The 26,354-nt window shown below is 38.7% G+C and overlaps 1 protein-coding gene across 1 annotated transcript in view; it reads right to left on the bottom strand.

Annotated features, from left to right (window-relative positions):
* Positions 1-26,354, bottom strand: part of Adad1 (adenosine deaminase domain containing 1 (testis specific)) — a 47,857-nt gene that overhangs the window by 4,654 nt on the left and 16,849 nt on the right. The window contains exons 8-11 of the mRNA NM_009350.3: positions 23,506-23,676; positions 21,702-21,931; positions 14,762-14,999; positions 595-727 (exon numbers count right to left, since the gene is read on the bottom strand). Coding sequence (NP_033376.2) covers positions 595-727; positions 14,762-14,999; positions 21,702-21,931; positions 23,506-23,676 — 772 coding nt within the window. The remainder of the gene's footprint in view (positions 1-594; positions 728-14,761; positions 15,000-21,701; positions 21,932-23,505; positions 23,677-26,354) is intronic.

Genomic DNA, 26,354 nt, shown 5'->3' with positions numbered 1-26,354 from the left:
TATCTACATAGGTTTGCAATTGATATATCTGTAAATGGGAGTATATATACAGGCCTGTAGTTAATATGACTGCTTTATAGCTCAAAAGTATTGATTGGTTATTCCAGTGCCATCAAAGTTAAGAGACTTTAATATAACACTGTATTATTAAAATCAGGAATATCAAAATAGTAATGGTAACATGGAAGTACGCACATGATAGGCCATATCAAATGAAAGTTTAATGAATAAAATCCAGTATATACTGTGACTTTAGCTCAGTGCTACAGAGCTTGCCTTGAATGTGCAAGCAATCTAATCTTCCCGTCCCCAAAATTCTGTTTAGAAAGAAAAAGAATCTGTATCATCTGCTACATCATGTCCAAATTAGGGCCTGGTATTAAACTTATCTTCAGCAATGTATTGTTGAAAGATTTAACATTCTATAGTTAATAATGCCATGCAGAGAAAAAAAGATTTATTACATTTGTTTCTCTGGGGATAAGAAAAAGGTGTTAAGCAAAGTAAGTACTGTAATATGTTATATTCAGAGCTGTCTAACAAATGTTTGCTGTCTCCATGACTGTCTTCACTGTACTTTTATGATCACCTTACCTTAGCCGCGTGGTATGTCCGAGCTTCAAGTAAATCATCTGTTTTAGCTTCCTTGGCAAGCAGATTAAATCGACTTAACATTGCAGCCTTACAAAGCCGACTTGCCATTGATAAACCACTTTTAAATGGAGAACTAAAGTTGAAAGGAATGAAACACACAGTAATCATAGTTAATGACTTATGTTGGCAATTATAGTGATTAAGTAAGGTCCACAAATATTCATGAAACCCAGTTAGGCAGAAGAATACATGTAGAGAAGCTTTAGGTAAGAAGTATACTGGGTATTTAATTGCTGTCAGAAGCTAATTAACCTGTTACTATACTACATCAAAAGTTAAAATTGAATGTTTGTTATTTGAATAATTTTGTTATTTGAAGTAAAACTAAACTATGGTAATATAAATTGAAGCAGTGAATTTCCCATGCTTGAATGAGGACAACCATTGAGTTTTGACTAGAGCAGTAGGTGACATGAAGGAGACATGGATCAAATCTGAAAATGTACACTGCACCTCTGCAAGCAAACTTTAAAGATGTATTTATTATTATACATAAATACAGTGGAGCTGCCTTCAGACGCACCAGAAGAGGGCATCAGGTATCATTATAGGTGGTTGTGAGCCACCATGTGGCTGCTGGGATTTGAACCTTCAGGAGATCAGTCAGTGCTTACTCGCTGAGCCATCTCACCAGCTCCTGCAAGCAAACTTTAATTTAGAAAACACTCCTTCATAACCATCCATATATGTGTATGTGTGTGCATGCACATGTATAGTCTATTCTAATAAAACTGGGTTTCAGATCACAAGCCTTTTTACTAAGTAACTTTTTCCCCATTATAATTTATTAGCTATTTTTCTGACAGATGATTAAAACTGATAAAACATTCCATTCTTCTGGTTTCCATGTAGTTTTTCAGAACCATGCATCCCCTTGAATTTGTGCTAGCTTTATGATTTGTTATGGTGAACAAAGAGAAAATGTGCCAGTTTGGAGCCTAGGTTTCAGGGTAACCCTGTTTTCTTCTCTTCAGACTCCTTCACTTTCAAGCATCTGTTCTAGGATTAACCTACGAAAGGGCAGAGAACAGCTAATCCTCTGTGAGATCAACCAAAATGACGTTTTCTTTGACTAACATCTGACCCCAGATGCCTGAGGTGGTTCTGACCAGATCCAAAATCACCATTCAGGTGATCTAAACATTGAGAAGTAACAATATATTGTTGCTTCAAATCACCGAATTTTGAGGTAGTTTTTATGCAGCAAATGTTAGCATGCACTCATGCATGTGAAATCTATTGATTTCTATATTAATTTCCTACTGTGATAGTGTTGGTAGGTTTCCTATAAAATTTCTGGACTTTTCAGCAGAAGTGGGGGAACACAGAAGAGACATGTGCCTGGTGTGTGTGAGGTGCTGGGTTCAACATTCAAAATCCCCCTAACAGTAGTTTTACCTCCTTTCTCTCATATGTTGTTTCTCACTTTCTTTAATCCAGCATACTGATATTAGACAAAAGCAGTAACAATAAACAGTCGTCCTGGCATGTCATCACCAATCATAGTAGCATTTTTGAGTCAATAAAGTTGTATTTTATGCTGCAACAAACCATCTACTGTTCTTTTTACTTTTACTCCTTAGTAGACCTTTGTTACATGCTCTACTGAAATGATGACATGAATAAATGGTGATAGGAAATATGAATTTATAACTTGGTGTCACCTCTGCTACCACTCTTACGCTTGAGGAAAAACTTCAAATAGTACTGAGATCTGGGTGCTAGGAATCAAACTTCCATCCTCTGCAAAATCAGCAAAGACTCTTAACCATTAAGCCAGCTCTCCAGCACTTAGGTATTGGTGTCTGTCTCTCTGTCTCTCTCTCTCTTCCCTCCCTCCCTCCCCCTCCCTTCCTTCCTTCCTTCCTTCCTTCCTTCCTTCCTTCCTTCTTCCTTCCTCCTTCAGTATTTTTGTTGCTGTCTGCTTGCTTCGTTTAAAAATGTTTTTAATTAAAAAAAAATGACCTCTCTTTCCTTCCCTGCAGCTTTTGCCCTGTCACCATATCAAGTTGATAGTCTCTTCTCAGTATTATTATTATTATTATTATTATTATTATTATTAGTAGTAGTAGTAGTAGTAGTAGTAGTAGTAGTAGTCATAGTAGTAGTTGGGTTTGTGACAGCCACCTGATAGTTGACAAAGATGCAAACAACATGCATTGACAAAAGGTCAGCTTCTGTAACAAATTATGCTGGGAAAATGGGAAGTCCACATACAGAAGAATGAAATTAGAACCTTATCACCCAGCACAAAAATTAGACTCAGGTAGGTTAAAGATCTTAATTTAAAACCTGAAATACTAAAGCTCTGAGAAGAAAACAGGCAGTACACTATAAGATACAGGATATGTGGTGGTTTGAATATGTCTGGCCCAGGGAGTAGCAAAGAGGTGTGGCCTTGTTGGAGGTGGGGGTGGGCTTTGAGAGGCTTTTCTCCCAATTGTCTGAGGATGACAGTCTTCTTCTGTTTGCCTTTGGAACATGATGTAGAACTCAGCTTCTTCTCCTGCACCATGCCTGCCTGGATGCTATCATGCTTCCTGCCTTTCTGATAATGGACTGATCTCTGAACCTGTAAGCCAGCCCCAATTATATGTTTGCTTTTATCAGAGTTGTCTTTGGCATGGTGTCTCCTCACAGCAATGGGAACCCTCACTAAGGCAGAAGTGTAGAAAATAACATTCTGCTAAGACTTCATTTGTCAAAATATCAGTGAACAATTGAGAAGCAGGACTTCATAATGCTAAAAAGCTTCCATACAAATAAGGAAACAATCAAGTGAGTAATGGAGAAACCCAATGAATGAAAGAAACTATTTTCAAGCTATAAATCTGACAGAGAATTAACATACAGAATATACAAAACTCAAAAACAAACAAACAAAAACCAAACTAAAACAACAACATAACAAGAATCAAAGAAATAAATGGCCCAACTTAACAGGCTCTGAAGTTGTTTTGTTTTTGCTTTTTCTTTCAGTTTTTAAAATCTATTTGGAACATTAAACATGATAAAAGTAGGAAAATATCTCTTATGAAGTCCTCTATGAAAGGAAATTGTGACAGGTTCCTGATTAAACAGAAACCGATCCATCTCCAAGGGAGACTATGCAGTGTAACTGTGGCTTCATAGAGTGAATTGGATAGTGTTCCTTCTGTTTCTATATTGTGGAATAATTTCAAGAGATTGGTATTAGGTCTTCTTTGAAGGTCTGATAGAATTCTGCACTAAAGTCATCTGGTCTTGGGCTTTTTTTTGGTTGGGAGACTTTTAATGACAGCTTCTTTTTCTTTAAGGGTTATGGGACTGTTTAGATGGTATCTGATCCTGACTTAACTTAGGTATTTGGTATCTGTCTAGAAAATTGTCCATTTCGTCCAGATTTTCCAGTTTTGTTGAATAACAGCGTTTGTTAGGATCTGATGATTTTTTAAATTTCCTCAGTTTCTGTTGTTATATCTCTCTTTTAATTTCTGATTTTGTTAATTTGGATACTGTTTCTGTGCCTTCTGGTTAGTCTGGCTAATGGTTTATCTATCTTGTTGATTTCTCAAAGAACCAGCTCCTGGTTTTTGTTGATTCTTTGCATAGTTCTTTTTGTTTCTACTTGGTTGATTTCAGCCCTGAGTTTGATTATTTCCTGCCGTCTACTCCTCTTGGGTGTATTTACTTTGCTTCTTTTTGTTCTAGAGCTTTCAGGTGTGCTGTTAAGCTGATAGTGTATACACTTTTCAGTTTCTTTTTGGAGGCACTCAGAGCTGAGTTTTCCTCTTAGCCTGCTTTCATTGTGTCCCATAAGTTTGGGTATGTTGTGCCTTCATTTTCATTAAATACTAAAAAGTCTTTAATTTCTTTATTTCTTCCTTGATCAAGTTACCATTGAGTAGGGTATTGTTCAGCTTCCATGTGTATGTGGGCTTTCTGGTGTTTTTGCTGGAATTTAAGACTAGCCTTAGTCTGTTGGTGATCTGATAGGATGCACAGGATTATTTCAATCTTCTTGTATCTGTTGAGGCCTGTTTTGTGACCAATTATATGGAGAAGATACCATTAGGTGCTGAGAAGAAGGTATATCCTTTTGTTTTATTAGGATAAAATGTTCTATAGATATCTTTTAAATCCATTTGGTCTATAACTTCTGTAGTTTCAACGTGTATCTGTTTAAGTTTGTGTTTCCATGATCTGTCCATTGATGGGAGTGGAGTGTTGAAGTCTCCTACTATTATTGTATGAGGTGCAATGTGTGCTTTGAACTTTAGTATAGTTTCTTTTTTGAATGTGGGTACCCTTGCCTTTAGAGCATAGATGTTCAGAATTGAGAGTTCTTCTTGGTAGATTTTTCCTTTGATGAGTATGAAGTGTCCTTCCTTATCCTTTTTGATACTTTTGGTTGTAAGTTGATTTTATTCAGTATTAGAATGTCTATTCCAGCTTATTTCTTGGGACCATTGTCTTGAAAAATTGTTTTCCAGCCCTTTACTCTGAGGTAGTGCCTGTCTTTGACACTGTGGTGAGTTTCCCATATGCAGCAAAATGCTGGGTCCTGTTTACATATCCAGCCTGTTAGTCTATGTCTTTTTATTGGAGAATTGAGTCCATTGATGTTAAGAGATATTAAGGAAAAGTGATTTTTGCTTTCTGTTATTTTTGATGTTATTTTTATGTTTGGGTGGCTATCTTCTCGGTTTCTTGAAAGATGATTACTTTCTTGCTTTTTCTAGGGTGTATTTTCCTTCCTTGTGTTGCAGTTTTCCATCTATTTTCCTTTGTAGCGCTGGATTTGTGGAATGATATTGTGTGAATTTGTTTTGTCACAGGATATCTTGTTTCCTCCGTCTATGGTAATTGAGAATTTTGCTGCATATAGTAGGCTTGGACTAGCATTTGTGTTCTCTTACGATTTGTATGAGATCTGCCCAGGATCTTCTGGCTTTCATAGTCTCTGGTGAGAAGTCTGGTGTAATTCTGATAGATCTGGAGGAATTTCTTTTCTCGTCCAATCTATTTGGAGTTCTGTAGGCCTCTTTTATGTTTACAGACATCACTTTAAGTTAGGGAAGTTTTCTTCTATAATTTTGTTGAACATATTTACTGGCCCTTTAAGTTGGGAATCTTCACTCTCTTCTATACCTATTATTCTTAGGTTTGGTCTTCTCACTGTGTCCAGCATTTCCTGGATGTTTTGGGTTAGGAGCTTTTTGCATTATGCATTTTCTTTGATTGCTGTGCCCATGTTTTCTATGGAATCTTCTGCACCTGAGATTCTCTCTTCCATCTCTTCTATTCTGTTGGTAAAGCTTGCATCTTTGAGTCTGGATCTCTTTCCTAGGTTTTCTATCTTCAGGGTTGTCTCCCTTTGTGACTTCTTATTGTTTCTACTTCCATTTTTAGATCCTGGTTGGTTTTGTTCAATTCCTTCACCTGTTTGGTTATGTTTTCCTATAATTCTTTAAGGGATTTTTGTGTTTCCTCTTAAAGGGCTTCTACCTTTTTAGCTGTGTTCTCTTTTATTTCTTTAAGGGAGTTATTTATGTCCTTCTTAAAGTCCTCTATCATCATCATGAGATGTGATTTTAAATCAGTCTTGCTTTTCTGGTGTGTTGGGGTATCCAGGGCTCGCTGTGGTGGGAGAACTAGGTTCTGATGATGCCAAATAGCCTTGGTTTCTGTTGCTTATGTTCTTGCCCTTGCCTCTTGCCATCTGGTTATTGCTGGTGTTAGCTGGTCTTGCTGTCTCTGACTGGGGCTTGTCCCTTCTGCAAGCAGGTCTGTTTGTCTCCCGGGAGACCAGTTCTCTCCATGAGGAATTTGCATATGGAAAGCTGTGACACAGGGTCAGTTCTGGGGTGCAGAAGGAAACCAGAAGGATTCTGTCCCCAGTTGTTCCTTGGTTCCTGTGTCCTGGTGGCTCTGAGCGGATCTCTCTATGGCCAGGAATTTGAGCAGAAGTAGTGGTCTTACCTGTGTTCACAGGCTTGTCAGCACTCCTGGGAGACCTGCTCTCTCCTGGCGGTGGTATTTGGGTATGGAGCACTGTGGCACAGGATTAGCTCTGGGTGCTGTAGCACAGGGCTCTGAAGTTTTGAATAATAAATAAAAGTGGCTAGGAAATACTTCAGAGTGTTCATCACACTTAGCAGATAGGGAGGGTGGTGCAAACTAAGAAAACTGAGATTTCATCTCACTCTAGGCAGAATGGCTAATATAGAGTGACTAACAACCAATGCCAGGGAGCAAAGACAAAGAGGAGCGCTTACAAATTTGTGACGGAACCACTCTGGAAATCAGTATGGAAAATCCTCAACAAATACAAAAAATAAACCTACTATATGACCCAGCTATACCATTCCTGGGCATATGCATACATAGTGACTTCATATTCAACTCCACAGATACATGCCTGCTCTATATTTCCAACAGCCGGAAGTTGAAAGAATCTAAACCAAACACCCCTCAATAGAAGAAAGGATAATAAAATGTGATACATACATAATTCAATAAAAAAAATTTTGAGACTGTTTGGCAGGCTGGGTATGGTGGTGCATGCCTTTGATCTTAGTGTTCTGTGAGAACAAAGTCAGGGAGGACTGCTGAGTTCCAGCTAACTAGACTGAATAGCGAGACTTTGACTTTAATTTTTTTCTTTTGACAGAGTCTTTAGGCTTGAGTATCGAAAAATATAGCAACAACAACAACACACAAACATCTTTTGTTCAGAAGCCCAGGTTGGTCAGAACCTAGGGACTCTGTCTCTTCCTTTCTGGTGCCAGAGTCAGCACCACTGGGCTGGGCTTTCTCTTGTTTTATTGAGATTCTTTGAGACATAGCCTAATACTCAGACATATCCACTGCTTTATTTTTATTATTTGCAAACCTTGGCCATAATAAAAATATTACACTAATTTCATTTTTATTAATTCCATTTTGTCATGTCCTTATTTTCTGTGGTTAAAATATCTTTGATATGGTTAAATGTGTAAAGTTGAATCTATTTATAATCCAAAGCACAGACAATTTATTAATTCTGGTAGTCTATATTATTCTTGACTCTATCTTGAGTATTATCCCAGAGAATTCTGCTTGATGATAGATGCCAAGATAGTTGTATTGGTCTTGAATAAATGTCCTTGAACAAGGAAGATATCGAAAGCATGTAAACTTGGGGGAGGGAAATATACTAAAAGAAAAGTGAGTTTACTTGGGACTACATGAATGTGCATGGGTATAGGGTTATTTACTTGATCCTAGATAACTTACCATAGTTCTAGTCCTCAAGAAAAAAGGATTCTCTTCCTCTGTGCATTAAGCTTTTAACATCTCTGTTCATTTAAAATGTGTATATACATTAACAGAAATTCTTTTTTTTAAAGTTTTTTTAATTAGGTATTTTCCTCATTTACATTTCTGATGCTATCCCAAAAGTCCCCCATATCCCCCCCACCCCCGACTCCCCTACCCACCAACTTCCACTTTTTGGCCCTGGCATTCCCCTGTACTGGGGCATATAAAGTTTGCAAGTCCAATGGGCCTCTCTTTCCAGTGATGGCCAACTAGGCCATCTTTTGATACATATGCAGCTAGAGTCAAGAGCTCTGGGGTACTGGTTAGTTCATAATGTTGTTCCACCTTATAGGGTTGCAGATCCCTTTACCTCCTTGGTATTTTCTCTAGCTCCTCCATTGGGGGCCCTGTGATCCATCCAATAGCTGACTGTAAGCATCCACTTATGTGTTTGCTAGGACTCGGCATAGTCTCACAAGAGACAGCTATATCAGGGTCCTATCAGCAAAATCTTGCTAGTGTATGGAATGGTGTCAGCGTTTGGAGGCTGATTATGGGATGGATCCCTGGATATGGCAGTCTCTAGATGGTCCATCCTTTCGTCTCAGCTCCAAACTTTGTTTCTGTAACTCCTTCCATGGGTGTTTTGTTCCCAATTCTAAGAAGGGGCAAAGTGTCCACACTTTGGTCTTCGTTCTTCTTAAGTTTAATGTGTTTTGCAAATTGTATCTTATATCTTGGGTATTCTAAGTTTCTGGGCTAATATCCACTTATCAGTGAGTACATATCATTTGAGTTCTTTTGTGATTGAGTTACCTCACTCGGGATAATGCCCTCCAGGTGCAACCATTTGCCTAGGAATTTCATAAATTCATTCTTTTTAATAGCTGAGTAGTACTCCATTGTGTAAATGTACCACATTTTTTGTATCCATTCCTCTGTTGAGGGACATCTGGGTTTTTTCCAGCTTCTGGCTATTATAAATAAGGCTGCTATGAACATAGAGGAGCATGTTTCTTTCTTACTAGTTGGAACATCTTCTGGATATATGCCCAGGAGAGGTATTGCGGGATCCTCCGGTAGTACCATGTCCAATTTTCTGAGAAACAGCCAGACTGATTTCCAGAGTGGTTGTACAAGCTTGCAATCCCACCAACAGTGGAGGAGTGTTCCTCTTTCTCCACATCCTCGCCAGCATCTGCTGTCACCTGAATTTTTTATCTTAGCCATTCTGACTGGTGTGAGATGGAATCTCAGGGTTGTTTTGATTTGCATTTCCCTGATGATTAAGGATGCTGAACATTTTTTCAGGTGTTTCTCAGCCATTCGGTATTCCTCAGGTGAGAATTCTTTTAGCTCTGAGCCCCATTTTTAATGGGGTTATTTGATTTTCTGGAGTCCACCTTCTTGAGTTCTTTATATATATTGGATATTAGTCCCCTATCTGATTTAGGATAGGTAAAGATCCTTTCCCAATCTGTTGGGGGCCTTTTTGTTTTATTGACAGGGTCTTTTGCCTTACAGAAGCTTTGCAGTTTCATGAGGTCCCATTTGTCAATTCTCGATCGTACAGCACAAGCCATTGCTATTCTATTCAGGAATTTTTCCCCTGTGCCAATATCTTCGAGGCTTTTCTCCACTTTCTCCTCTATAAGTTTCAGTGTCTCTGGTTTTATGTGGAGCTCCTTGATCCACTTAGATTTGACCTTAGTACAAGGAGATAGGAATGGATCAATTCACATTCTTCTACATGATAACCACCAGTTGTGCTAGCACCATTTGTTGAAAATGCTGTCTTTTTTCCACTGGATGGTTTTAGCTCCCTTGTCGAAGATCAGGTGACCATAGGTGTGTGGGTTCATTTCTGGGTCTTCAATTCTATTCCATTGGTCTACTTTTCTGTCTTTATTCCAGTACCATGCCGTTTTTATCACAATTGCTCTGTAGTAAAGCTTTAGGTCAGGCATGGTGATTCCACCAGAGGTTCTTTTATCCTTGAGAAGAGTTTTTGCTATCCTAGGTTTTTTGTTATTCCAGATGAATTTGCAGATTGTTCTTTCTAATTCGTTGAAGAATTGAGTTGGAATTTTGATGTTGATTGCATTGAATCTGTAGATTGCTTTTGACAAGACAGCCATTTTTACAATGTTGATCCTGCCAATCCATGAGCATGGGAATTCTTTCCATCTTCTGAGATCTTCTTTAATTTCTTTCTTCGGAGACATGAAGTTCTTATCATACCGATCTTTCACTTCCTTAGCTAGAGTCACACCAAGGTATTTTATATTATTTGTGACTATTGAGAAGGGTGTTGTTTCCCTAATTTCTTTCTCAGCCTGTTTATTCTTTGTGTAGAGAAAGGCAATTGACTTGTTTGAGTTAATTTTATATCCAGCTACTTCACAGAAGCTGTTTATCAGGTTTAGGAGTTCTCTGGTGGAATTTTTAGGGTCACTTATATATACTATCATATCATCTGCAAAAAGTGATATTTTGACTTCTTTTCTAATTTGTATCCCCGTGATCTCCTTTTTATGTCGAATTGCTCTGGCTAGGACTTCAAGTACAATGTTGAATAGATAGGGAGAAAGTGGGCAGCCTTGTCTAGTCCCTGATTTTAGTGGGAATGCTTCCAGCTTCTCACCATTTACTTTGATGTTGGCTACTGGTTTGCTGTAGATTGCTTTTATCATGGTTAGGTATGGCCCTTGAATTCCTGATCTTTCCAAGACTTTTATCATGAATGGGTGTTGGATTTCGTCAAATGCTTTCTCCTCATGTAACGAGATGATCATGTAGTTTTTGTCTTTGAGTTTGTTTATATAATGGATTACGTTGATGGATTTCTGTATATTAAACCATCCCTGCATCCCTGGAATAAAACCTACTTGGTCAGGATGGATGATTGTTTTATTGTGTTCTTGGATTCAGATATCAAGAATTTTATTGAGTATTTTAGCATTGATATTCATAAGGGAAATTGGTATGAAGTTCTCTATCTTTGCGGGGTCTTTCTGTGGTTTAGGTATCAGAGTAATTGTGGCTTCATAGAATGAGTTGGGTAGAGTACCTTCTACTTCTATTTTGTGGAATAGTTTGTGCAGAACTGGAATTAGATCTTCTTTGGAGGTCTGATAGAACTCTGCACTAAACCCATCTGGTCCTGGGCTTTTTTTGGTTGGGAGACTATTAATGAATGCTTCTATTTCTTTAGAGGATAAGGAACTGTTTAGATTGTTAACTTGAACCTGGTTTAACTTTGGTACCTTGTATCTGTCTAGAAATTTGTCCATTTCTTCCAGGTTTTCCAGTTTTGTTGAGTATAGCCTTTTGTAGAAGGATCTGATGGTGTTTTGGATTTCTTCAGGGTTTGTTGTTATGTCTCCCTTTTCACTTCTGATTTTGTTAATTAGGATGCTGTTCCTGTGCCCTCTAGTGAGTCTGGCTAAGGGTTTATCTATCTTGTTGATTTTCTCAAAGAACCAGCTCCTCGATTGGTTGATTCTTTGAATAGTTCTTCTTGTTTCCACTTGGTTGATTTCACCCCTGAGTTTGATTATTTCCTGCTGTCTACTCCTCTTGGGTGAATTTGCTTCCTTTTTTTTCTAGAGCTTTTAGGTGTGTTGTCAAGCTGCTAGTGTGTGCTCTCTCTAGTTTCTTTATGGAGGCACTCAGAGCTATGAGTTTCCCTCTCAGAAATGCTTTCATAGTGTCCCATAAGTTTGGGTATGTTGTGGCTTCATTTTTATTAAACTCTAAAAAGTCTTTACTTTCTTTCTTTATTCCTTCCTTGACCAAGGTATCATTGAGAAGAGTGTTGTTCATTTTCCACGTGAATGTTGGCTTTCCATTATTTATGTTGTTATTGAAGATCAGCCTTAGTCCATGGTGGTCTGATAGGATGCATGGGACAATTTCAATATTTTTGTATCTGTTGAGGCCTGTTTTGTGACCAATTATATGGTCAATTTTGGAGAAGGTATCATGAGGTGCTGAGAAGAAGGTATATCCTTTTGTTTTAGGATAAAATGTTCTGTAGATATATGTTAAATCCATTTGTTTCATCACTACTGTTAGTTTCACTGTGTCCCTGTTTAGTTTCTGATTCCACGATCTGTCCATTGATGAAAGTGGTGTGTTGAAGTCTCCCACTATTATTGTGTGAGGTGCAATATGTGCTTTGAGCTTTACTAAAGTTTCTTTAATGAATGTGGCTGCCCTTGCATTTGGAACATAGATATTCAGAATTGAGAGTTCCTCTTGGAGGATTTTACCTTTGATGAGTATGAAGTGTCCCTCCTTGTCTTTTTTGATAACTTTGGGTTGGAAGTCGATTTTATTTGATATTAGAATGGCTAATCCAGCTTGTTTCTTCAGACCATTTGCTTGGAAATTTGTTTTCCAGCCTTTCATTCTGAGGTAGTATCTCTCTTTTTCCCTGAGATGGGTTTCCTGTAAGCAGCAGAATGTTGGGTCCTGTTTGTGTAGCCAGTCTGTTAGTCTATGTCTTTTTATTGGGGAATTGAGTCCATTGATATTAAGAGATATTAAAGAAAAGTAATTGTTGCTTCCTATTATTTTTGTTTTTAGAGTTGGCATTCTGTTTTTGTGGCTGTCTTCTTTTTGGTTTGTTGAGGGTTTACTTTCTTGCTCTTTCTAGGGTGTGGTTTCCATCCTTGTATTGTTTTTGTTTTTTTCTGTTATTATCCTTTGAAGGGCTGGATTCGTGGAAAGATAATGTGTGAATTTGGTTTTTGTCATGGAATACTTTGGTTTCTCCATCTATGGTAATTGAGAGTTTGGCTGGGTATAGTACCCTGGTCTGGCATTTGTGTTCTCTTAGGGTCTGTATAACATCTGTCCAGGATCTTCTGGCTTTCATAGTCTCTGGTGAAAAGTCTGGTGTAATTCTGATAGGCCTTCCTTTATATGTTACTTGACCTTTTTCCCTTACTGCTTTTAATATTCTATCTTTATTTAGTGCATTTGTTCTTTTGATTATTATGTGTCAGGAGGAATTTCTTTTCTGGTCCAGTCTATTTGGAGTTCTGTAGGCTTCTTGTATGTTCATGGGCATCTCTTTCTTTAGGTTTGGGAAGTTTTCTTCTATAATTTTGTTGAAAATATTTACCGGTCTTTTGAGTTGAAAATCTTCATTCTCATCTACTCCTATTATCCTTAGGTTTGGTCTTCTCATTGTGTCCTGGATTTCCTGGATGTTTTGAGTTAGGCTCTTTTTGCATTTTGTATTTTCTTTGATTGTTGTGCAGATGTTCTCTATGGAATCTTTTGCACCTGAGATTCTCTCTACCATCTTTTGTATTCTGTTGCTGATGCTTGCATCTATGGCTCCAGATTTCTTTCCTAGGGCTTCTATCTCCAGCGTTGCCTCACTTTGGGTTTTCTTTATTGTGTCTACTTCCCTTTTTAGGTCTTGGATGGTTTTATTCAATTCCATCACCCGTTTGGGGATTTTTGTGCTTACTCTTTAAGGTCTTCTACCTGTTTAGCAGTGGTCTCCTGTATTTCTTTAAGTGAGTTATTAAAGTCCTTCTTGATGTCCTCTACCATCATCATGAAATATGCTTTTAAATCCGGGTCTAGTTTTTCGGGTGTGTTGGGGTGCCCAGGACTGGGTTGGGTGGGAATACTGCGTTCTGATGATGGTGAGTGGTCTTGGTTTCTGTTATTAAGATTCTTACGTTTGCCTTTCGCCATCTGGTAATCTCTGGAGTTAGTTGTTGTAGTTGTCTCTGGTTAGATCTTGTTCCTCAGGTGTTTATGTTAGCCTCTATCAGCAGACCTGGGAGACTAGCTCTCTCCTGAGTTTCAGTGTTCAGAGTACTCTCTGCAGGTAGGCTCTCCTCTTGCAGGAAGGTGCCCAGATATCTGGTGTTCAAACCTGTTTCCTGGCAGAAGTTGTGATCCACTCACAGAGGTCTTAAGATCCAGTGGTGAGTCCTGTGTATACCTTACGGGTGTCTGCAGACTACACGCCCAAGGTATCCCGGTGCTTGTGTAGACCGGAAGAGACTTGTGCCCCTGATTAGGCTGGGTTTTCTGTTTCTCTAATTAATGCAGTCTCAGGTCCCTAACGATTGGATTGGAGCAGCAGCTGTGTTCCACTCACCAGAGGTCTTAAGATCCCGTGGCGGGTCTTGTGGGTAGCTTGCAGGTGTCAGCCGACTCCGCGCCCTAGCTACCCCCCAAAGTTCTTATTTTTATTCAATAGTAAATTGCAGGAATATTACAAAAAATATTATCAAAAATATCTAAAAGGTATAGAATTTATTTTAAAAAATGCCTTTAGAAATAAAACGTATAGATAAGAATTCCAGTTTGGAATCCTTACTATAGGGATGAACTAGAAAAATACTAGAAAATTACATGCAACTTCCATGGCTATCATAATAGAAAGCAGCATAACATGTTACAATAGATTTTAGATTTATGTGTTCATAATATTTTGGATAGATTGTGAAAAATGCAGATTCCTCATCCCAGATCCAGAAATTCAAATTTAAAGAACAAATTCTATGATATTACTACAAGATGATGCTTTAATAAACACAGGGTCCAGAGACAGATTCCTTGGGTTTGAATGTTGGCTTTACCCCTTTAATATAACTGCTCTAACCTCACAGGAATTTATAATGAATATGATGCTAGCAACTGGCCACACTCAATAAAAATTGTTCAAAATTCAATAAGTAATATGTAAAAATGTTGAGCTTTGTATTTTAATATTTCAATAAAATACCTTCTTTTGCTTAATATATGATTTTTTTCTTTCAATGTTTTTTTAAGAGAGAGTAGTAATTCTAACCTTTCAGTAATCTTCCCATTTAGGCCATCCACAATCTCCAAAGAATTGTCCCCTTGTGCCCAATTCAAACTGAGTGATTTATGGTCCAAGTTTATCTGCAGAGGATATGCGGTGGGCACTAAGCTAATATGAGGTCTGTTGACCAAGTAAAACATGGGCAGTTTTGATGTGAGTGCGTCATCAACACGCTGGTTTATTGCGATTTCTAAGCCTCTTGTGTCATTGCAATTCCCATCACCTAGAAAGAAAAAACAAAATACACTCAGGAATTTAAGATCAAAAGGTTGTGTTAAAAAACAAAAGAAAACTAATGACAATGGGTTAACTGTAACCAATCTAAAGCTCACTTCTCCTTTAATTTTCTCTATCCTACATCTATCCTCTTAGTAGCTACCTCCATATATTTTACCAAATCAGTATCACATAATAACAACATTTCCATTTTAAAAGGCTCAAAAAGGAAATAATGAAGTAATACTAGTGAATAAAAGCAAAGAACTGAGGGCCAGAGAAATGGTTCAGGATTAAAAGTACTGACTGTTCTTCCCAGCACACACATAGTGGCTCATAACCTTTTGTAACTTCAGTACCAGAAGGTCTGATGGCCTCCTTTGGCTTCTTCAGACACTGCAAGTCCATGGTACACAGACACACATGCAAGCAAAATACCTAATACATAAAATAAAAAACAAATTAAAGAAGCAAAGAACCAGTATTGACCCACAAAGGAATGGTACTTTTTACAGAGTTCTGCCAGAAAAAAAACCTGCTCATTTTATCTTAATTTTCTGGCTTCAGCATGAAATCAGCACTGGAGGATCAAATAAGTCTGGTTCTCAGCATAAGTCACTTAATTTACTATACCTAATGGCCACACATTAAAACCACTATAGGACCACAATGTTCCAATTTCGGTACAGAAAGCAATTCAAAGAATACCATTTTTGGTTAACAAAATGAACAGTACAAAGAGCTTTGTATTCTCCTAATACTGCTGAGGAGAGTAAATGTATTCTGAAGAGCCACTAGAGCCACTCACTTTGGCTATCAGACAACTAAAATGATGAATGCCAAGAAATTGGAAAAGACTGGGATCCTGGTGGGAGCCAGAGGAAGGGTGGGGGTTGTCTCTCAGGAAGAGATTTCATACTGTTTTGACAACTTGTCAGACAATCTTGCAGGAGAAACTAGAACTGACACCAGATGAATGGGACAGATTGCAGCAGGGATGGTAAGCCATGCATGCCTTCTGTCCTTTGTTTAAACCTAAATCTCCTATCAAAGACTCTCAAAACCTTTCCAAAGCTAAAATGAAGTTTTCAATATACTGTTCTTTGTATTCATATTCTAAGTTAACATAGGCTTAGAAGAATCAATACAAAGAATTGTAGGGAGCTAAACAAAGAATTCTCAACTGAGGAATACCGAATGGCTGAGAAGCACCTAAAAAAATTGTTCAACATCCTTCGTCATCAGGGAAATGCAAATCAAAACAAACCTGAGATTTCATCTCACACCAGTCAGAATGGCTAAGAAGAAAAACTCAGGTGATAGCAGATGCTGGCAAGGTGTGGAGAAACAGGAACACTCCTCCATTGCTGGTGGGATTGCAAGCTGGTATAATCACTCTGGAAATCAGTTTAGCAGTTTCTCAGAAAATTGGGCATAGTACTACCTGAGGACCCAGAAATACTGCTCCTGGGCACATACCCAGAAGATTCTCCAACTTGTAATAAGGAAACATGCTCCACTATGTTCACAGCAGCCTTATTTATAATAGCCAGAAGCTGGAAAGAGCCCAGATGTCCCTCAACAGAGGAATGGATACAAAAAATGTGGTACATTTACACAATGGAGTACTACACAGCTATTAAAAACAATGAATTTATGACATTCTTAGGCAAATGGAGGATATCATCCTGAGTGAGGTAACCCAATCACAAAAGAACACACATGATATACACTCACTGGTAAGTGGATATTAGCCCAGAAGCTCGGGATACCCAAGATACTATTTGCAAAACACATGAAGCTCAAGAAGAAGGCAAAGTGTGGATACTTCGATCCTTCTTAGAAGGGGGACCAAAATACCCATCAAAGGAGTTACAAAGACAAAGTTTGGAGCAAAGACTGAAGGAATGACCATCTAGAGACTGCCCCACCTGAGAATCCATCCCATATACAACCACCAAACCCAGACACTATTGTGGATGCCAACAAGAGCTCGCTGACAGGAGCCTGGTGTAGCTGTCTCCTGAGAGGCTCTGCCAGTGCCTGGCAAATACAGAAGTGGATGCTCACAATCATCCATTGGATGGAGCACAGGATCCCCAATGAAGGAGATGGAGAAAGGACACAGGGAGCAGAAGGGGTTTGTAGCCCCCTAGGAGGAACAACAGTATGAACTAACTGGTATCTCCAGAGCTCCCTTGGACTAAACCACCAACCCAAGAAAACACATGGTGGGACTCATGACTCTAGCTGCATTGTAGCAGAGGTTGGCCTAGTCAGTCATCAATGGGAGGAGAGGTCCTTGATCCCATGAGGGTTCTATGCCCCAGTATAGGGGAATGCCTGGGCCAGGAAGCGTGAGTGGGTGGGTTGGTGAGCAGGGGGAGGGGGAAGAAATAGGGAGTTTTCAGAGGGGAAACCAGGAAAGGGGATAACATTTGAAATATAAATAAAGAAAATATCTAAGAAAAAAGAAAAAAGAAAAAAGAATTGTAGGGTCACTGACATGACTCTTACTGAGTCTGATCCAGATCCCACATAGTGGAAGGAGACAACCTACTCCTCCCAAGTTGCTTTCTGACCTCCACATGTACATATATAGTGTGACATATGAATACAAACACAATAAAATGTAATCTCAAACTTATTTTAAAAGGAATTCTAACATTCCATAAGACTTAAGAGAAAGGAGATAAAGTTATTTTCAAAGATTTAGATTTAATCTGTAATGTTCCTTGTTATAGAATTAAAAGTGAACCAAAGATCAATTATGTAAAGGAAGACATTTAGGAAGAACTGGAGCCGTTTACCACAATTGGTTGTGCTCACTCCTATACTCTACTCCACTGACACTTTTAACACAGGCTTAGATGATGACCTATTCCTTGAAAAAAGGAATCAAATGGATTCATACTGAATAGATAGTAAGAACATCAGTCAACAATGGAATCTAAACAAGCATCGAGTAGCAGTTCTCCATGGAGTGTATGAGGAAAGCATGAGTGTGGGTCTGAGTAAGCAGGCACACTCACCCATAATCAGTGGCAAGGCACACCAGGGACTCTCTGAAATATTTTACAGAACTGCATATCTTTGACTTGCAATGTTACTTTCAGGGCTTCATACTACAAATATACTTTACATGTGTGAATATTAAGTATGAAAAGGTCATTCACTTTATGAAATTCTTAGGCAAATGGATGGATCTGGAGGATATCATCCTGAGTGAGGTAACCCAATCACAAAAGAACCACTTAATATGCACTCACTGATAAGTGGATATTAGCCCAGAAACTTAGAATACCCAAGATACAATTTGCAAACCCAAGAAAATCAAGAAGAAAGAAGACCAACATATGTATACGTCATTTCTCCTTAGATTAGTGAACAAAATACCTGTGGAAGGAGTTACAGAGACAAAGTTTGGAGCCGAGATGAAAGGATGGACCATCCAGAGACTGCCTCACCCAGGGATCCACCCCATAATTAGCCACCAAACACAGACACTATAGCATATGCCAGCAAGATTTTGCTGAAGGGACCCTGATATAGCTGTCTCCCGTGAGGCTATGCCAGTGCCTGGCAAATACAGAAGTGGATGCTCACAGTCATCTATAGGATGGAACACAGGGCCCCCAAATGAGGAGCTAGAGAAAGTACCCAAGGAGCTGAAGGGGTCTGCAACCCTACAGGTGGAACAACAATATGAACTAACCAATACCCCCAGAGCTCCTGTCTCTTGCTACATATGTAGCAGAAGATGGCCTAGTTGGCCATCATTGGGAAAAGAGGCCACTAGGTCTTGCAAACTTTATATGCCTCAGTACAGGGGAATGCCAGGGCCAAGAAGTGGGAGTGGGTAGGTAGGGGAGCAGGGCGGGGGGTGGGGGGTGAGGAGGGTATAGGGAACTTTCAGGATAGCATTTGAAATGTAAATAAAGAAAATATCTAATAAAATAAAAAAGTGAAAAAAATACAAAGAAGCAATACAAGGATCAAAACAAAGAGTAGGTAAGTTCTTTGAAAATATAAACTAGATTAATAAACTCTTTACCAAAGTAATCAAAATAATCTAATTAATATAATTAGGAGGTGAAACCAAAGCTCATTAGGGAATACTCTGAAAACATAGATTCCTAAATGCTGGAATCAGCCATCTTCTATAACTAGGCACACATATGGGAGCACTGGTACACCTGTGCAGCCACAAAACCTTCAACCTGCAAGTTTGTCCTGCCTGGAGAGACTATATTCAATAGCTGATGGGCGCAGATACACAGTCCAGCAGAAAAACATTAGGTAGATCTTGGAGAGTCTTGGTGGAGGTCGGAGGAGAGGATTGGAGGAGCCAGAGAACTCAGGGACACCATAAAAACATGGCCCTCAGAATCAACTGACTGGGACTCATGGGGGCTCACAGAGATCAGGAAGTCTGTAGGGGTCTGATCTAGGTCCTCTACATATATGTTATGTTTCTGTAGCTTGGTGCTCTTCTGGGAATAATAAGTTTGAGTGGGGACTGTCTCTGACTCTCTTGCCCACTTATGAGACCCTTTCTTCCTACTGGGTTGCCTTGTGCAGCCTTGATGTGAAGGTATGTGCCTGATCTATTGCAGCTTCTTATTTAGTTGATGTCCTTAGGAGGCCTATTCCCTTCTGAGGAGATAGATGAAGGTGTGGGGTGGATTTGGAAGATAAGGGAAGTAGAGAGAAGAGATTAGCAGGGAGATAAAGAATGTGAAACTGCAGTCAAGATGTAATACACAAAAGAAGAAGAAATTTAAAAATAAAGATCTTAAAAATACTCAACATTTTTACACCAAAATTTCCTTGAATCATCCGAGCAATAAATGAGCAGATAAAATAAATAATTCTCAAAAGAAATGCAAATGACCAATAAATACATAAAATGTTAAACATTCTTAGCCCTCAGAAAAGTGTAAACCAAATCAGGCTGAGATGAGATTCCATCTTAACCCAGTCAGGATGACTATCATCAGGGAAACAAATGACAACACATACTGGTGAGGATATTGAGAAAGAGAAAAACACAAGATAAATTGCTGGCAGGAATGTACTTACTATGAAAGTCAGAATGGAAGCTCCTAAAAAACAAAAACAACAAACAAAAAACAAACCCTAAAACTGCAATCACCACATGATCTAGCTGTAACATCCCTAGGTATATACCCAAAGAAATCTAAGTGTCCCAGACTTAAGTTCACATCCACACATTTATTACAGCAGTAAGCACAATACCCAAGACATGAAAACTGCCTAGGCACCCTTAAACAGATGAATGGGAGAAGGGAATTCAGTATATAGGTACAATGTGATTTTAGTAATGTTTTCTCATATGAAGAATTAAATTTTCATACATACATGTATATGTACATGCACACAGTGTATACAAACAAAATCACACACACCATGAAAGCCAACAGAGACCAGTGGAGGGGAAAGGAGAGAAAAGGGCATGCAGTTAGTGAGTAATAAGACATGGATATGAACACAGTACAATGACATAGGTGCATGTAAATGCCATGATTTCCACTATTGTGTGTGCTAATTATTACATAGAAAAAAAACTACAGAAAGAAGTATAATGGCATGTATACATGAAATGTCATAACAAATCCCATTACTTTGCATACTAACTTAAAAGAAGAAAATCCCCAAACTGGTTTTCAATGAGATGGTATCTGGAAAGCCATTCAAATATAAATCCAAAATTCAACAGCATCTTCTATCTAAGAAATGAATAATCTGTCAGTTGTGTTCCAATTAATCAGACTCATTTGATCAGTTAAAAGAATTAACATAATATATTAAAATGAGGTAAGGAGAAGAAGGGGGAAATGGCATTTAATTTCTTAGAGAAGACAAGACACAGCATAAGCTTTTAGATTTAGGAGGTTCAAAAAAGTATCTTTTCCATAAAGAAATGGGGTTCAGTATCAGGTAAATGAAGCTGTAAGTTTATGACAGAAGAAGACTAATAATAAAGCAGTTTAGTATGTTAATTCTTGGCCTCCTATAAGATTATGCAAGTCATCTAATAAGCATGATTTCTAGAGACAACAAAACAAATAGCTCAACAAAGCAATGATGTGTAGTGAGAGTTTTGATTTCTTATGTTATTTGAACATGGTTTTGTTTTAACTCCAAGTGTGGGATAAGAGGCTACTTCACAGATATGGTTTGCTTCATGCACTAGCTGGGACATCATTTTTGCCAGCTGCAGATCGTTTAATCTGAAGAGGACTCTGCGAGAGCCCTGAGAGGGCCTGTGGTAGCCACTGCCCTGCTGCTGCTAGTTTCTGCTGCTATGCTTGCTGTTGTACTTGCTATTGTTGGATTGCTATTTTGTTGGACTGCTGGGAATTCTAATGATGAAGTCTGGACTTCCCCCAAGGAACCCAATTCCCCTAACCAGCAGGAAGCGGCCTATAGAGGTCTACACCCCTCCCCCTCTAACCCTCTTTCTCTCCTACCTAGTGTTGGGGGGCTGGAAGAAAATAGGGTGGAATAAGTGTTGGAAGGGAGGTAGAGGTATAAGAACCTAATAAAATAGTAAAAAAAATTACATCAACAGTGATGAGTGCTTGTTAATTCAAGTCTCATGTATGCAAAAGCTGGTTATATACTAGTAAGTCACACATGGTTCCCCCCCCCCGCACTAAATATCCCCAAATGTGCTGAAACTCACCAACAAGTATACTGCTGATATAAACTGGCTGTATAAAGTGACTCAGCAAGGCTCCCTGTACACCAAGCACCTCCCATCTTGTCAGCTTGTCACTTGAGGACATACTGTTTACTCTATTAACCCCGTCTGCAGAACAGTAAACAGTAAGATAAATTTTGCCTTCAACAGCCACATGGAGACTCAGCTCTTCATTGGCTTCAAACGCAGAAATAGAATGTGGATTAAGGCGTCTAGAGAGAGAAAAAAGTTTTCTTTAATAAAAATAAAATTCTTAAAAGTAAAATGTGCATGCTCTCAAAAATTGTTCTCTACCAGGTTTAATTTGCCAGTACACACCTAATTCCGATAATATGAGCAGATGCAAGCACAAAGAAAAAAGTCGGAATGGATTCATCATCCCAAAAAAGTAATGCATAACAATTTACCAACACACTAAGCTTCAGCACAATTTTCCTATTATCAACATTTTTATGGCCATTAATATAGTAAGACCTAGCGGTAGTACATGCTTTTAACTCCAGCACTTGGGAGAAAGAGGCAGACAGATTTCCATGAGTTCAAAACCAGTCTTGTCTACATAGCAAGTTCAACGTCAGTCAGGGGTATATAGTAGGATACTATCTCAACTCCCTTACCCTTGCCAAAAAGTTTAGGATCAGCCTTGGCTATATAATGAGTTTCTAGGGGGTTGAATATATTTGGCCCATGGAAAGTGGTACTATTAGGAGGTGTGGCCTTGTTAGAGAAAGTAAGTCACTGTATAGACAGACTTTAAGGTCTCCTAGTGCTCAAGCTCTGCCCAGTGTGGAAAGAATCTCTTCCTGTCTGCCTTTGGATCAAGATGTAGAACTCTTGGTTCTTTCAGTATCATGTCTGCCTACACACTGCCGTGCTTCCTACCATGATGTTAATGGACAAAACCTCTGAAAGCCAGCTCCAATTAAATGTTTTTCTTTATATGACACCATGATCATGGTGTCTCTTCACAGCAATAAAACTCTAAGACAGAATTCAAGTTTAGTCTGGGCTACATGAGACTCTATGTCAAAAAATTAATGATAGTAACAAAAATTTTTATTCTTGTACTTTAAGAACTAGGTTCTTATATATAAAAAGTTTTAAAATATGGAGTATAAAAATAAATTAATTAAAAAATAAAGTGCAGTAAAATTTTAACTGTTACAAAAGTTTTAAAACTACAAAATTATGAAATGGGAATTTTTTTTTCAAAATTCACCTATGGTAAAATGATAATAAAATCTAAAGTTATTTTTCTTGAATTTTATTTATCCATGCATCTTATTTTCAAAGAAATTCCTAGAATTTTTATAAAACTATTACCCATGGTTATTCCTAGATGGTCAGACTGGGGTAGGCTTTTCTTTTTCACTGTTCTTATGTGTACTATTCAAAGTTCACCCTACCTGATGTTATGTATTCATCAAAACAAAGGCATTTGACCATACAACAGTTTTTAATCTCCTGTATTTGAATATGAATATTACATAGATCCATAATTTCCTAAAGCTTTAGAAATCTTCAAGGCAGAGTTTTCAATACCACAGAAAAGAAAGTGGTGGCACACAAGTATTTTTTGAAAATAGTCATAGATCAGAGTGAATGGAAAGGAGGTAGGCTGGTGGTGGTGGTGGATTTGTTGTGCCCTGAAGCTGAAAGGTAACAGCTCAAGGGAACAGAGAATATGGACACACATGGGCTTACCCTTTTTGTTTGAGAAAGAGATTCAGAACATTCTACTGTGATCATCCTACTGGTTTTTAAAAACAACTTCCCTAATACTTACAACTGTGACTTAATCTGGGCTGATCCTTTCGGCAACTGGTTCATATAGAGGTAAAGGTTGATGTTTTGTTTCAGAGTAAGTAGATTAGAAGCTGGTTCTGTACAAAAGATTGACTTTTCCATCATAGCAGGATTTTTGCTATAGAAGAGCAGAAGCTGTCTATAAAAGTACCTAAAATAAACATTGTAACTTTGTTAATAAAACTTATTATAGATGTATCTTAATGAGTATTACAATCAAATGTAACATGAGCAATGCCTCTGTATATCAACAGTTTTGGTATTGATAAGAATCTTCTAACTTTAACTAGTGAAAAATTAAGCCCGTCAAGAAGTCCTCACACTGGACTGCCCTGTACCTCATATTAACGCATCACTGCTTCATTACTACTTTGCACTGCACATCTGAGTTTCTATCGTATCTTGCAAAGGACCCATTTTCCCAGGCTCCTTCTTCCTTCCTGAGATAGCTCTGAAGGGTCAGCTTGTTGCCCTTCTTCCTATCACATTAAGTTCCTCCTATCTTACTACCATCACCATCTCCAACACTGTTTCTTAGTGCTGTTGAAGACAAACCCAAAGGCACAGATACAGCACAGGGAACATTAGGGGTTGTACAAAGTGTATAACAATGCCAAGGAGGAGAAAAACTTCACACTTTAGAGATAGCATTAAGAAAGTCAGATAATTCCATCAGCATCAAAGAAAAATGGACAAGAATGAGTTAACTCCTATGGGCTTCCACAATAGAGAGAGAGAGAGAGAGAGAGAGAGAGAGAGAGAGAGAGAGAGAGATAGTGTGTGTGTGTGTGTGTGTGTGTGTGTACTGAAGTGTGTATGACAGTGTACATGCAAAGGCTAGATTAGGATGATGGGTCCTTTCCTCAACTGTTCTCCCCTTACAGGCAGTTTGGCTTGCAGTTTGGGCTAGGTTAGCTGCCCATAGAGATCTCAGGATCTGGCTGTCTCCACTCCCTAAGGCTAGGGTCACAGGAACAAGCAGTCATGTCCAGCTTTGTACTTGAGTTCTGGGGATGTGCAAGCAGGCCCTCATGCTTGCAGAGAAAGCACACTTGATCATCTTCCTAGCACTGTAATAATTTTTAAGATTATATAATTCTTTCCTTAATAGGGATACCTACTTATGCTTTTTCAGGTAAAACGGGTCTATCTACATTTTGTTTTAAAATATTCCAGCAAAGACAAGAGCAACAGTGAGAATAAAGAAATTAAACAAGAGCAGCAGAATGCTAGTAACTGCTCAAGCTGGAGGACGAAATTTACTCCAACTTGATTTGATATTTGCTATAATGAAAATCTGTTAGAAGTTTAATGGTTTAAGAGAATCAAAAGTTGGTGTATATTATGGGAAGTAACACTCAATTCCCACTCTTCATGTATTTATATACAGAAACATTCTTGGCCTTTTTGAACCTCCTGCTACTTCTTCCTCTGTGAAGAGCAGAATTGTTGATCAGTTTTGGGGGGAGGGGGATCTGATGCCTTCCTTTTTCTTTCTCTTTTGATATATCAGTCTAGATCAGTGTGCTCAACTTTCCTAATCCTTTAATACAGTTCCCCATGTTGTAAGAACCCCAACCATAAAATTACTTTGTTGGTACTTCATAACTAATGTTGCTATTGTTATGTACTGTAATGTAAATTCTGGGATATCTGACATATGGCCCCTGTGGAGTAATCATTTAACCCCAAATGGGTCTCAAAGCAAAGGATACACCGCTTATACTCTGCTGAATTATAGTAGAGTACTGGAGGAATTTATAACTGGAAACCTGTGCTTTTCTGGTGCTATCTTTGAATAAGAATATCTAATTTAGATGTGAAGTAAGATAAAGTTTACTTTGTGTTAACATAATGTTATACTTTCCAATAACTTTAATCATTCAAAGATAATATCTCTAACTTTAAAATATCTTGCAGTGCTCTCTTTTTAAAAGATTTATTTCTGAGTGAGGTAACTCAGACCCAATAGGACATGCATGGTATATACTCACTAATAAGTGGATATTAGACAATAAATACAGAATACCTAGGATATAATCCTCAGAACTCAAGGTTAACAAGCCAAAGGGCCTAAGTGAGGATGCCTCAATCCCACTTGGAAGGGAGAAGCAGTTAATGGGGGGGGTATACCTGAGTGGGAGAAGGTAGGGGAAGGAGAATAGGGGGACATGATCTGGTATTGGGGTGTGGGGGAGAAACAGGACTGAAGCCCTGAGGACCAGCAGAAAGAATGGAAACAGGCAACCTTGGGAGGGAGGAGTTGGCTGGACCCTCTAGATGTACCAGGAAGGAGAGAGACTCTCCTTAGATGAAATGCCCGACAGTAGAAAGACAAGGTATCAAGTGAGGGAGGGGGTTTGCCATCCCACAGTCAAAAACTCTGATCCAAAATAGTTTTTGTCTAAAAGAATTGCAGGGACAAAAATGGAGAAGGGTCTGAGGGAAAAGAGGTCCAGTGACTGGCTCAGATTGGGATCCATCTCAAGGGGAGGCTCCAAGGCCTGACACTATTACTGATGCTATGGTGTGCTTACAGACAGGAGCCTAAAGTGGCTGCCCTCCGAGAGGCCCAACAGGCAGCTGAAAGAGTCAGATGCATATACTTGCACCCAACCAAAACAGAAGCTGAGACCCCTGTGATTGAATTAGGGAAAGGTTGGAAGAAGCTGAGGAGGAAGGCAACCCCATAGGAAGATCAGCAGTCTCAACTAACTTGGACTGACAAGATCTCTCAGACACTGAGTCACCAACCAGGCAGCATACACCAATTGATATGAGGCCCCTGACACATATACAGCAGAGGACTGTCAGGTTTGGCCCCAGTGA

Source organism: Mus musculus, chromosome 3 (assembly GCF_000001635.26).
Source record: "Mus musculus strain C57BL/6J chromosome 3, GRCm38.p6 C57BL/6J".
Taxonomy (NCBI): domain Eukaryota; kingdom Metazoa; phylum Chordata; class Mammalia; order Rodentia; family Muridae; genus Mus; species Mus musculus.
This window is presented reverse-complemented; position numbering and strand designations above follow the sequence as displayed.